Raw genomic sequence first — 14,425 nt, forward strand, 5'->3', positions numbered from 1 at the left:
TCAGACTCATTCAGAGGAAGGGCTATTACTGATTCTCCAGTAATCTCACCAGGGAGCACATTGCCCAGCAGGGTTGGAGCTGGGAACCCGACTGGAGAGCAAGCCGGACCCTTTTGTCAATGGAGATGATTCACATTTTCCACTTAACCATCATAGTTTCCCGGGCAATTAGATAGTGCCCCCAGCTTACACCTTTCATCCCCTGCCTAGTGCAAGCATCCTAACAGGACGCAACGAACCCAAACTGCCAATTCCACGTTCCAAGATCTCTACACCACCAGGTGTGTTCAGTTAGATGCCCGGCACGTAGCAGGTACTCGACAAACGTTAACTCCCTTCCTCGCTTTCCTCACGTTCCCTCCATTGTCAAACTCTGACTCTCCCGACGTTCATCCCCTGACATCTCTCCATTGCCTAAGAGGGCTGCTTTCCCTAAGAGGGCCTGGACGTGCGCGGTTCTCTCCAGCTCCGCGGCAATTCGGTTCAGCAGGCGCCTTCCGAAGGCCTACTACGCGCGGGGTTGGCGAGCCTCCCGGGCCCAGAGCGTCCGGTGGCTCCTTAACGACCCAGACCGGAGGCAGAACCTCTAGAGGGAGAAAGGACGGGTAGAGCTGTGCGTGCGCTCTTCTCACCTCCAATACTGCACGTGGGGCTCTTGCGAAGGGAGCCCGACCTTCCCTCCGCTTTGTCCCCTCTGCAGCCCCGAAGGCTGTCCTACGAACGCCGGCGTCCCACTCACACCGGCGTCCCACTCACACCTGCTGCCCCGCACTGGACGGAGCAGAGCGAAGCCAGACGCCAGAGGAGGAGCGAGAGGCCCGCCGCCCTCCGGGCTTGCCAGGTTTTCCGGCCCTGACCCCTCCTCGCCGGCCGGCCTGCCTCCCTCCCTCCCGGCGCCCCCGGGGGCGGAACGCGCGGGGCCACCCGGGCCGCGGGCCCCGGTGTTCGGGGCGGGGCGGCGCCGGCCGGGCCCAGGCCTCCCGCGCTCCCCCCGCGCCTCCTCCCGGGAGGCGGGTCCTGGGGGAGACCCGGCACCGGCCCCGCGCGGCGCGGCCCCGGCGCGCCCCAGCCCCGCGCCCGCCGCCCGGCCGCCCCGCAGGCAGGCGCCCGGCCGGCCGGGAGGTGGTGCTCGCCTCCCCGCGCCCGGGCCCGCGCGTTGCCGAGCAGCGGCTCGGAGGCTCCGAAGGGGGCGGAGCGGCGAGGCCGGCGTGCGGCTGGCGGCCCCTGTCCGCGGTTCCGGCCCCCGGCCCGCCCCCGCCTCGCCGGCCTCCCTCCGCGCCGGTGCGCGGCGCCCCGTCCCAGCCGCAGCCGCAGCGGCCGCCCCTCCCGGGCCCGAGAGCGCCGAGCCGCGAGGCCGGGCCGGGGCGCCGGCCGGGACTGCCGGGGGCGCGGCGCCGACGCCGAGGCGCGGCCATGGAGGGGAAGACCCGCGCCGGGGTCGCGCTGGTCCCGGGGCCGAGCGGCCGCGGGCCTTCCGCCCGCCGCGCCCGCCGCCACCGCCGCCGCCCGGGGCTGCTGCTCCCCGGCCTCTGGCTGCTGCTGCTGGCCCGGCCGGCCTCCTGCTCCCCAGGTAAGCACCGCCGAGACCCTCGGGCTGCGACCCTGCCTTTTTTAATTGCTGTTATTTTCAAAATCGTGCTTTCCCCGCCCACCCTCTTTTATTCTCCACCGCTCCCTAGCCCTCCTTTCTTGAGATGCTTTTTCCATTCTTCTTGGGCCCAGCAAATAAAAGGCACGGCGAAAATAAAAGGAAAAAAGCGAACGGATTCTGGCCAGTCTTGCCAAAGGTCTGCAAAGCTCTCCTGGTATCCACGAAGCCGGAGGAGGGTCTGTGCCTTCTCCAAATGTGCTTTTATTTTCTCTGCAAAATGCAGGCACTGAAATTGTATTTGTGCATGTTTCTATCAGTGTGGTATATCAAATGTTTGGGAATACTTTATTGTAGGGGCGAAGGGGCCCATTCGGGGTGTGTGCTTTGAGACGGCATTGCCTTAGTCCGAGTAGCCCGGCGTCCCCCAGATGCAGGCAGGCTGGCGGTGTCCCCCAGTGCACCAGGACACAAAGAACATTCAAAGAAAATCTCTTGGAAAGCGCCCTGGCCATGGATCTTTCCAGGGAAATAGCTATTGCTCTTACTTCTGCAAATGTATCAGTACAATAGAGTGTGAAAATATTGTGATTCTTAAGTGTCAGGGCATGAAAGGAGTAAGGGTTGTTTTATAATAGATGCAGTTTACTGACTCTTCGGCAGCATGGTATTAAAAGGCGTCATTTATGAAGGAGCATGTGGGCGGGTTTTGTTGTTGAAATGATTTAATTCATATTGCTTGCCTGAAATGTTTATTTGTCCATCCCGAGCACACACACAGGATGGTCTGGAAACCATCTCTGAGCTGACACGCTCCAAGCTGGTGATTGGCCCGGCACACACACTCGACCACTTTGGGGGCAGAAAAGAAAAGGTGGAATGAGCAGCTCTGGGTGGAGGGCTTCTGCACGGTGAGCACAAGCAGAGCCACGGAATCTCCTCCGAATCCTCCCTTCTCATGGGAGCAGGGCCAAAGGACTGCCAAATGGCTTTGGAAGGAAATGGAACACATTTGAAGGTGTCCCTTGGACATCACTGTCGGAATTATAACCAGTGCCACATGAGGGATGGTGCAATAGAAACACAGGCAGGGACTTCAGGGATCATAGAATGGAACCACTCCCCTTACTACAGAGGAGACTGATACAGAGAATTGGCTTGGTCAAGGTCACTGGCTAGTTAGTGCAAACTCATTACTTTTGCATTTCTCCCCTACTGCCCCATGACCTCTAGGCTTATAGACACCTGAGGCCTCCACAAAGATTTCCCACAGCTGGGGGGGGGGGGTAACCCTGCTTCAGGGAGCCACACCAGAGCATGGGCGACAGAACGGGTCTCTTGAAGGCAGTATACAGAGAGTGCAAGCAATTCGCCTACCCTAGCCCGTCAGTTCTCATTAGTGCCTTCTGCCTATTCAGAGGAGAGGAGACTCCGGGCTTTCTGTGAGAAGAGATAATCATGAAGAGTGCCCTTGGCTTTAGTCGGCAAAGAAAGCCCATCTGATACCTGGCACACTAATCGTTTCCATTTACGCAGTGCATCCTCTGTGCCAGATGCTGCATTTTGTAGACATGATCCAATCATGTCTTGAGTTCGGCACGATTATACCCATTTTACAGATGAGGAAGCTAAGACTTCGGGAGTTTAGGTTAGTTTGATTCCACACTCTCTGCATTTAACTTCTGCACAGCTTCCCCGTGTGAGCGTGGCCATCGGGATGTACTTGTAGATGGGGTGGAGAGTAGAAGTAATTCTTTTGCTAAGTTTAAAGTATCTAGCTGTTTGCATTGTCCCTCTGTAACTTGTCTTTAGAAGTCATTCCTGTTTCCCATCAACCCCCAATGCAAACGTTCAAGTTGGAGATGTGAAATTCATTATATTTCGGTGCTGGAGCTGACTTCACTGAAGTGGAGACTTCATCCTTTCGCTGATTTGTGTACCGGGCTCCTCGGGTTTGCATGGCTGCTTCTAGGCCAGGTGATAGAATCTCAATGCTAGAAGTGGAGGACATGGCGTCTGTCCTCAAGGATCCAGTTGGAAACCCAAAGCGAGTGCAGATCCCTGCGCGTACTTGTTGGCGGGCAGGAAGGCGTGGGCCATCCTTAGAGAAGACCTATCTTAAAGGTGGCCCCTGACCCCCTTGTTGAAGGCTGTGAGAAGCCACAGCGGTGGAGGCCTGGGCATGGCGAGTGCTGGTTGAATCCTGGGAAGAGGTTGGGTTTCACTTGTTTGGCCCACGTCTCCTCTGTGCCACTAGGACCCTCTGGCTCCTCGTCCTGAGTGTTGTCTTTTCACCATCAGAGTGGGGATGGGGGGAGGCTTTGCTGAACCCTGCTGTGGTGGTTCTCTTTCTAAAGAGCGTTGTTCCGAAAGTGGCACGTCTTAATCCTGCGTGGGATTTCCTGGGTTAGGCAGCAGTGTCGCTCGTGTGGCCGGCTGAAAACCATCTCCTTCGGCAGTCTTCTCATTAACCTCTGTTAAATGGAGTCCACCTTTCAGTCTATATTTAAATTCCTGTGTTTTATTGATTTCTTGCCTACTTCTGTTTCATTCAGCATTTTGAGTGTGCCCTTTTTTTTGTTTGTTTAAACATTTATAAGTTTGGTCTTGACTGTTCACTGTTGTGGAAACAACTTGTAGTACTTTGGACTTGCTTTTGAATGTATTTTTTAGGCGATCCCACGTCCACAGTATAAAAAGAAAGAATTGTGCTCCATTTCCTCATCTTATTCGGGGATAAGTCCTTAAAATAATAGTTACTATGAATGTGATAATTTTGCTGAGAATTTGGAAATTACTAGAAGCTACAGAAAACAGATAGTCATAATCCCACAACCCATAGATAACACTAAGTAGTTTTTTTGTTGCTGTTCACATTAAAAAAGTGAAATGAAATATTTGCACAAATACATTTACTACTTTTTTCGCTCATTATTTAAGCATTTTCCTATTCATTAAATATTGTTTGAAAACATGGTGTTCCATCCTGATAATTTCCTTAATTATTCTTTTATATTTCCAGCTTTTTTGGCTGTTATAAATAATGCTATGATGAATAGATATGTAGATAAGGCTTTGTCTGTTTTTGTTGTCTGCATTTGTGTGTGTGTGTGTGTGTGTGTGTGTGTGTGTGTATGTTTGGCATATATTTCTAGAAGGGGAGTTAGAATGTGATTTAAATCTAAGACCTACCAGGCTGAATCTTTGCATGTTTTGTTTAGGGTGCTCAGTGCACCTACTAGGTGCTCCATACGTGGTTGTTGAATGAGTCAACTATTTCTGTAACGCTGTAACACTGAAATCCTAAAAATTTATGCAGTTGCCTCTCTTGATCATCACCAGCATTGGGTATTATTTTTAAAACTTTTTAAAATTTTATTTTTTAAAATTTACATCCAAATTAGTTAGCATACAGTGCAACAATGATTTCAGGAGTAGATTTCTTAATGCCCCTTACCCATTTAGCCCCTCCCCCTCCCCCCACCCGCCCCTCCAGCAACCCTCAGTTTGTTCTCCATATTTATGAGTCTCTTCTGTTTTGTCCCCCTCCCTGTTTTTATATTATTTTTGTTTCCCTTCCCTTATGTTCATCTTAAAGTCCTCGTATGAGTGAAGTCATATGATTTTTGTCTTTCTCTGACTAATTTCACTTAGCATAATACCCTCCGGTTCCATCCATGTAGTTGCAAATGGCAAGATTTCATTCTTTTTGATTGCCGAGCAATACTCCACTGTATATATATATACCACATCTTCTTTATTCATTCATCTGTCGATGGGCTTTTGGGCTCTTTCCATACTTTGGCTATTGTTGATAGTGCTGCTATAAACATGGGGTGCACGTGTCCTTCCGAAACAGCACACCTGTATCCCATGGATAAGTGCCTAGTGGTGCAATTGCTGGGTCGTAGGGTAGTTCTATTTTTAGTTTTTTGAGGAACCTCCATACTGTTTTCCAGAGTGGCTGCACCAGCTTGCATTCCCATATTTTTAAAACTTTTGTAAAATAAATTTGTAATTCCTTGCTTAAATTTTTTTATTAGTTCTGGGTTGGGTATTTTTTTTGTATATTTTGTATTTGTATTCTGTGAATTTTCTGTGTTTTTGATCACTTATGTGTTGGGTATATTTACATCTTTATGAAGGATAATGACCACTTTCCTCTCATTTGTTGTACTTTCCCCTTTCTAACGCATATTCTTTTAAATTTTTCATAATTTAGAAATGCGGAAGTTGTGATTATTTTGATTAGCAAAATCTGATTTTCTTTTTCTAACTTTTTTCATTGCATTTATTCTCATGGCTTGTTAAATTTTTATCTTAATGTACTTATTTTATTAGTCATTTTGAGGCGAGCATTTGTTGTACTTTTTGAGCAATTTAGTATCCTACAAACAAAGACTTTAAATGTTTCACAGGTGTGATCCCTGGCCCTCCCGCATCAACATCGCTAAGGGATGTGGGACTGCTTGTTAAGAATTTAGATTTCTGGGGCTCACCCTGGACGTATCTATATTAGAATATTCGGTGGTGGTGCCTGGGAATCTTCATTTTTAACAAGTTTATAGCTGAGTTTTAGGCGCTTTAACTTTGGAACCACTGATCTAGATACTGTAATCCCAGAAGCTTAAAACTAATAGCGTTTGGGGGGTACACCACTTAATATCTTGCAATTGTCTTTTCATGATTAGAACGATTGACTGAAAATTGTGATGTTGAAATTGTTTTTTGTTCAGTCTTGTTCGCTTGGTTTTCTCTGGGATGGGAGTCCAAGGGCATAGAGGACTTCGTTTTAAATTCTCAGTCCTGGCCACTTGGGAACAGCTGCTACCTTCTTTGTCAGGAAATGCCTCGCTTAATCCTGAAAACAGAACCCAGCCAGGGAGTTGTTAAAATTCGCTGGGGACCTGGGAGTCACAGGTTGTCTATCAGTGCCCTGGGTGCTAGAGGCAGCTAGTTACCGCAATTACAATTATGATTAGGTTGATTTTCTCATATAGGAAGATGCTGCCGTAACTGGTCTAATTTGTTTCCAAGTTGCGACCACCCACCTTCCATCAGTGGCTCACGTGATTTCTCTTCCATGTGCTCCGGCAGCATGATTTGTTGGAAGGCACGTTGAACTGTGAGTTAGCAGACCCGAGTGTGGAGTGTGCTCTTTTCTGCTGATAACTTGCTTTGTGACCGTGGACAAGTTCCCTTGTCCTGGGTTTCTTCATCATTGTAAGAAGAGGTCACTGAGATTGTCTCTAAATTCCCTTTTAGTTCTTATATTTCAAGTCCACATGTTGGATACCTTGGAATGAGCTGGTTACAGACAGCGACAGTCCTGTGAATGTTTGGTGTTGTGAATGTTGGCGAATGTTTGTGTCACTCTCTCCCTGTCCTGTCGTTCTAGCCCAGTGACTTGCTCAAGGCAGTTCATTCCATTCTTCTTTTTTAAAGAAAATCCTCGGGGCGCCTGGGTGGCTCAGTCAGTTGAGTGTCTGACTTTGGCTCAGGTCATGATCTCGTGGTTCATGGGTTCAAGCCCCACGTTGGGCTCTGTGCTGACAGCTCAGAGCGTGGAGCCTGCTTTGGATTCTGTATCTCTCTCTCTGCCTCTCCCTCGCACGCGCTCTCTCTCTCTTTCTTTCTCACAAATAAAAATAAAACATTAAAAAAAATTTTTTTTTAAATCCTCTAACCACCTGCATCCCCACCCCTGGGACACATACTTTGCTCTCTCATGGTCTTTTTTTTTGTCTCTTCCTTTTATCCATCTTCAGTGATAATGCTTCAGGTGTGCTAGTGCTGTGGCTTAGAGCTTTAGGCATCGCTTCTCCTCATTAGTGAAAATCTAACCTTGCCACTCACTGTGAACGTGTGGTCCACAGGCCAGTACCGTCACCATCTGGTAGCTTGTTAGAAATGCAGAATCTTGGGGCGCCTGGGTGGTTCACTTGGTTAAGCATCCAATTCTTGATTTCAGCTCAGGTCATGCTGTCATGGTTCGTGGGTTTGAGCCCCGCATAGGGCTCTGTGCTGACAGAGTGGATGGAGGCTGCTTGGGTTTTCCTCGTACTCCTTCTCTCTCTCTCTGCCCCTCCCATGCGTTCACATGCTCGCTCTCTCTCAAAATAAATAAATAAACTTAAAAAAATAAAAAGAAATGCGGAAAGAATCTCAGGTCCCACCCCAAACCTTCTGAGTCAGAATCTGGATTTTCACAAGATCCTTAGGCGATTTTGTACATACACTTGAAGTTGGGGAAGCTCAGGGCTAAGAGGTAATGCCTCCTGTTCCAACCATCTGGGAGTAAGTGGTGTTAGATCACTGGCGCCTGAGTCAGCCCAGACTACTCTGGAGCCAATCCAGATTTTCAGAGACCTTGAGATACACCTGCCTTAGGGATTGAATCTATGTGCATAGTGTGTAAGAGCCCTATTGCATTTGACCAGGGAACTTTAGCACAAAACGGTTCACTAGACCTGCCCTGATTTATAACCCATTCGTTTATTACGGACATTTGGCTGGGAGTAAAAATACTGAAATACTACCATACCAGTCCGTAAATAGCTGCTATACTGAGCATCTCCAACCCTTCAAGTGCCTGGGGCCTCCATGCCCTCCCTCAGGCACTCAGGATTTATAGACATTGAGGGTCAGTGCCGAAGGGCTTTCCAACCCCAGGGTGCACTTTGTGGTGACAGACCAGCAGCCTGCAGAGGACCATCTTCCACTTTGGGGTGGGGGTGGGGGTGGGGGGTTGCTGTGTGCGTTCAAGGAGTGAAATAAGGCGGAAAGTTAGGGGAAGGTAAAAGGGGGGGTGGAAAGGTAGGGGCTTCTTGTGCAGTTAGGAAATAGGAGTAATGCGACACTCTGTGGGGCTAAAGGAGGTGATGGAAAGGGGGCAGTGAGGGCGGGAGGGAGAAATGGGGGGGCTACTCTGGAGACAGACATTGGGGAGGGGATAGCTTTGTGGAGAGAGGTGGACAAGATGATCTTTTGGGAGGATGGCAAGCAGGGGTGGGATTCGGGGGCTTGAGAAAACACAACTGGTTTGTAGAGGAGCCTGGCAAGAGGTGAAGGCACTAATTGCCAGGCAGTGGCGGGGGGCCTGGGGAAGTCGGAAGGCCAGTTTTGGTAGCAGGCTGGGTGAGTGCCCTCTGCTTGTTGCTTTAGCAGCCCTGGGTGGCCCAGAGCCTTGGCGACGGTGTCCCAGGGTTGTCTCCTGGCATGTCTTGGCTCGAGGTGGGCCTCAGGAGCCCCCCACCTCCTGGTGATCGGCAGAGTCATTTAGAAGTGGTTTTTGCTTCTTTGTTCTCCTGTCTCCTGTTTGGGCCTGTGGAAGGAACCCTTCATCCCTATCGTTTTGGGTGCTGGGATTAACTTTGGAGCCAGACAGCCTGAAGGGCTGCGTTAAAACGCTGGGTAAATACCTCTGGGGAGCTTTCAAAGGGGGAAAGCCTCAAACACACAAAACAAACCATCTGCTGAAGCCAGCTTTGAGGGGAACTTGGGCAAAGCCCAGGAGACAGGTGTGAACGGGTGGTGAGAAGGTGCTAGGCCTTTGCTGCTCCAGGTGTGGTCCAGAGACAAGCAGCATCAGCAGCCCCTGGGAGCTTGTTAGACAGGAAGTCTCTGGCCCCACCCCAGGTCTACCGAATGTACCTGTTACCAGCATCTCGCAGGGATTTGTACGCACAGTAAGGGCTGAGAAGCTCCGGCCTCGGCCGTTTCTCATTGAGGTTGGGTGCATTTCAGACATTTTTAGTTGTTACCTGATTACTGAGGAGTCTTTAACTTGTAAACAGCCCCGATTTTATTTTATTTTATTTTATTTTATTTTATTTTATTTTATTTTATTTATTTTATTTTTATTAAAAAATTTTTTAAAATGTTTTTATTTATTTTTGAAGGAGAGAGACACCGAGCATGAGCAGGGGAGGAGCAGAGAGAGAGAGGGAGACCTAGAATTTGAAGCGACTCCAGGCTCTGAGCTGTGAGCACAGAACCCGATGCGGGGCTCCAACCCACGAACCATGAGATCATGACCTGAGCCGAAGTCGGACGCTTAACCGACTGAGCCACCCAGGCGCCCCAAAACAGCCCCGATTTTAAAGTTGCTTGGGAAAACTGTGAGGCAGGGAGCTGTAGCACGTTCAGAGCTGAGCTGGGGTCTGGCTGGACGTGCACGTCACAGAGCTGGTCCTGCTCCGTGTCTCCCCTCGGGCCCTGAGCGTACTTGGAAGCCTTTTGCCTGGCCCTTAATTTCTCTGTGCTGATAGCAAGGGTCAGGGAGGGAGGCTGCCGAGGATTACAAAAGCACGTGGAGGTGGCTGAAGCAAACAGGTGTCAAAGCTGACGTGGAGGTGGCAGCAACCCGAGCGTCTGTCAAGAGGTGAACGGATTAACAAAATATGGCTTATCCTTACAATGGAATTATTCCTTCTTAAAAAAGAAGGAAATTCGGACACATGCTGCAACACGGATGGGCCTTAGGGAGATACGCCAGTCACAGGAAGACAAAAACTGTAGGGTTCCATTCCCGTGAGGTGCCCAGAGTTGTCAGAGTCGTGGAGACAGAAAGTAGGACGGTGGTTGCCAGGGGCTGAGGGGAGGGGGGCAAAGGGGAGTTAGTGTTTCACGGGCTCCGCGAGATGAAAAGTGTTCTGGAGACCGGTTGCACGACGGTGTGAACATACGTAACATTACCGAATTGTACACTTAGAAGTGGGTGGTTAATACTTTTTTTTTTTTAAATTTTTTTTAACGTTTATTTATTTTTGAGACAGAGACAGAGCATGAACGGGGGAGGAGCAGAGAGAGAGGGAGACACAGAATCGGAAGCGGGCTCCAGGCTCTGGGCCATCAGCCCAGAGCCTGACGCGGGGCTCGAACTCACGGACCGCGAGATCGTGACCTGAGCTGAAGTCGGACGCTCAACCGACTGAGCCACCCAGGCGCCCCAATACTTTTTTTTTTTTAAACCACAATTATTAAAAAAAGAAAAAACCACCCAAGGTGAGACTGGGTGAGGACTAGCTGGTTGGGTGGGGGTCTGGGGGCAGGGCAGGAGCACGCAGCAGGTGTTCACCGTGGGGACAGGTGGGCCGAGGTGACAGGCTGGGGTGAAAGGGCTTCTGCAGACCATCAGCGGCCACATCTGGATTGGGGCAGGGGGACATGTCTGGTGGCCAGGAGAGGGCTCATAGCCCTTGCACTTGGCTTACGGCACCGGCTGGGATCTCAGGCCTCTCTGCCTCAGGCCTGCTTCGCTTCACCCTTTACCTCCCCTCTCACCCTTTATCTCTCCCCTCACCTTCCTGTCACCTCACCTTTACCTCTCCCCTCACCCCTCATCCCACCCATCACCCCTCACCTCATCCTTTATCTCTCACCTCACCCATCACCCCTCACCTCACCCTTTACCTCTCCCCTCACCCATCACCCCTCACCTCACCCATCACTCCTCACCTCACCCTTTTCCTCTCCCCTCACCCATCACCCCTCACCTCACCCTTTTCCTCTCCCCTCACCCGTCACCCCTCACCTCACCCTTTACCTCTCCCCTCACCCATCACCCCTCACCTCACCCTTTACCTCTCCCCTCACCCGTCACCCCTCACCTCACCCTTTACCTCTCCCCTCACCCTTCGCCCCTCACCTCACCCTTTACCTCTCCCCTCACCCGTCGCCCCTCACCTCACCTTTACCTCTCCCCTCACCCCTCATCCCACCCATCACCCCTCACCTCATCCTTTATCTCTCACCTCACCCATCACCCCTCACCTCACCCTTTACCTCTCCCCTCACCCATCACCCCTCACCTCACCCATCACTCCTCACCTCACCCTTTTCCTCTCCCCTCACCCGTCACCCCTCACCTCACCCTTTACCTCTCCCCTCACCCATCACCCCTCACCTCACCCTTTACCTCTCCCCTCACCCGTCACCCCTCACCTCACCCTTTACCTCTCCCCTCACCCTTCGCCCCTCACCTCACCCTTTACCTCTCCCCTCACCCGTCGCCCCTCACCTCACCTTTACCTCTCCCCTCACCCCTCATCCCACCCATCACCCCTCACCTCATCCTTTATCTCTCACCTCACCCATCACCCCTCACCTCACCCTTTACCTCTCCCCTCACCCATCACCCCTCTCCTCACCCTTTACCTCTCCCCTCACCCATCACCCCTCACCTCACCCATCACTCCTCACCTCACCCTTTTCCTCTCCCCTCACCCATCACCCCTCACCTCACCCTTTTCCTCTCCCCTCACCCGTCACCCCTCACCTCACCCTTTACCTCTCCCCTCACCCGTCGCCCCTCACCTCACCCTTTACCTCTCCCCTCACCCGTCGCCCCTCACCTCACCCTTTACCTCTCCCCTCACCCCTCACCTCACCCTTTACCTCTCCCCTCACCCCTCACCTCACCCTTTACCTCTCCCCTCACCCATCACCCCTCACCTCACCTCACCCTTTATCTCTCCCGTCACCCCTCACCCCACCTCACCCTTTACCTCTCCCCTCACCCATCACCCCTCACCCACCTCACCCTTTACTTCTCCCCTCACCCGTCCCCCTTCACCCGTCACCTCACCCCACCTCACCCGTCCCCCTTCACCCGTCACCCCTCTCCTCACCCTTTACCTCTCCCCCCACCTCACCCTTTACCTCTCCCCTCACCCATCACCCCTCTCCTCACCCATTGCCCCTTCCCTCACCCGTCACCCCTCTCCTCACCCTTTACCTCTCCTCTCACCTCTCCCTTTACCTCTCCCTTCATCTCATCTCACGGCACCATCTGTGTATTATTGAATGTTTTTCTCCTGGGCAACTGTTTGATGGAGGATGGGTTCGGGGACTGGACTGGGGGTATAGGGTTGGAGTTTTCGACTTGGGCCTAAATAGAGGCTGAATAGAGCCTTAGGACTTTGTAAAATCAGATTCTTCTTCCTAGTCCTTGGAATGAGGCATTTATTTATTTTCAAGTATTTTATTCATTTTTGAGGGAGAGAATTCCAGCAGGGCAGGGGCAGAGAGAGTGGGGTACGGAGGATCCAAAGCAGGCTCTGTGCTGACAGCAGACAGCCCGATGCAGGGCTTGAACTCACGAACCGTGAGATCATGACCTGAGTCGAAGTTGGACGCTCAGCTGACTGAGCCACCCAGGCGCCCCTGGAAACGGGGCTTTTAAATATTTGTATGCATTTTCAGGATTATAGTAGCTTTGTTGGTTTTTTTCCCGATTATAAAAATATTATGTGTTCATGGCAATAATGTGTATGTACTGTTCCCTCTGCCTAGAACATTCTTATCTCTGATATTATCTGCATGGTTTACTGCATCCCTTCAGGTCTGCTCAGGTCTCATGCGGTCAGGGAGGCTTTCTCTAACTAAGTTTTAAAAATTCAGGGGCGCCTGGGTGGCTCAGTCGGTTAAGCGGCCGACTTCGGCTCAGGTCATGATCTCACGGTCCATGAGTTCGAGCCCCGCATCGGGCTCTGTGCTGACAGCTCAGAGCCTGGAGCCTGCTTCAGATTCTGTGTCTCCCTCTCTCTGACCCTTCCCCGTTCATGCTCTGTCTCTCTCTGTCTCAAAAATAAATAAACGTTAAAAAAAAATTCAGTAACCTCCTTCATAATTCTTTGCTCCTGATTCTGCTTTATTTTTCTCCGTGGTGCTTATCCACATGTTGCATATGTCTGTTTATTCGCTGTCTCCATCCACTAGACCGCAGGCTTCATCAGGGCAGACTTTACCTGTGTCCCTCTGTGTGGTTTGCTCATTCACTCTTCAACCCTTTCTTGAGTGACTGGCCACTGTGGCGGGTCCTGGGGATACATCGGGTTGACTGTATGCTGTGTGACTCCGTGATAAGCACAGGAAGGAATAGAGAGCAGAGAGAGGGCTTGGGAGTGAGGAATTGAAGTTTTAATCTGGGTGGTTAGGGAGGCCTCATTGAGAAGGTGAGTCTATTAGTTCGCTAGAGTGTGCCGTAACAAAATGCCATCAACTGAGTGGCTTAAACAACAGTTTATTGGCACATGGTTCTCTGAAGGCTACAAGTCCCAGATCTAGGTCAGCAAGACCATGTTCCCTCTGAAGGCGCTAAGGGAGGGCGTTTCCAGGCATGTCCCCTATTCCTTGGCTTGTGGCCGTAAGCCTCTGAGCCTCATGTGGCCTTCTCCCTGTGTGCATGCCTGTGTTCAGATTTCTCCTTTTTACAGGGACAGTTCCATTGGATTAGGGGCCATCCTCCTCTTCCACTATGACCTCATCTTAACTAATCACATAAGGTCACATTCTGAGGTATTGGGGGTGGGGACTTCAACATAGGAATTTGGGGAGGACTCAGTTCACCCACGATGATGACATTTGATCAAAGATTTGAAGGAGGTAAGTGCATGGGCCAAGCAGGTATTTAGGGAAACTGTTCCCAGCAGACAAAGTAGCCAGCGTAAAGGCGGGAGAATGCCTGGTGTTGGGGGATGGGGAGGAGGCCCAGATGCTCAAAGGTGAGTGGGTGGGGGCAGGGATCAGCAGGTGCTCAGGTGGGTGCTGGGGGTAGAGGAAGTGGGCGCTGGGATGGAGCTTCGTGGGCCCTCACGAGGGCTTGGGCATTACTCCAGGTGAGGTGGGAAGCGGCGGGAGGGTTTTGAGCAGAGGAGCGATATGATGAAGCTTCAAATGTAAAGTCGATTGCACATTAAATGGATTCAGATGGTACAAAAAGATGTACGTTGGAAAGTGAAAATCACTAAGAGATAACCATTATGACATTTTGGTGGTTTTCCTCTCAGACTTCTTTTTCACACGTACAGGCACATACACATACACGCAAAGTAA

The 14,425-nt window shown here is 51.0% G+C and overlaps 1 protein-coding gene across 1 annotated transcript in view; it reads left to right on the forward strand.

Annotated features, from left to right (window-relative positions):
* Positions 1 to 14,425, forward strand: part of KIAA1549 (KIAA1549 ortholog) — a 170,554-nt gene that overhangs the window by 20,041 nt on the left and 136,088 nt on the right. Inside the window, exons 3-4 of the mRNA XM_058723543.1 lie at positions 211 to 313; positions 701 to 1,570. Coding sequence (XP_058579526.1) covers positions 211 to 313; positions 701 to 1,570 — 973 coding nt within the window. The remainder of the gene's footprint in view (positions 1 to 210; positions 314 to 700; positions 1,571 to 14,425) is intronic.

The sequence above is a fragment of the Neofelis nebulosa genome, chromosome 4 (assembly GCF_028018385.1).
Source record: "Neofelis nebulosa isolate mNeoNeb1 chromosome 4, mNeoNeb1.pri, whole genome shotgun sequence".
NCBI classification, from domain to species: domain Eukaryota; kingdom Metazoa; phylum Chordata; class Mammalia; order Carnivora; family Felidae; genus Neofelis; species Neofelis nebulosa.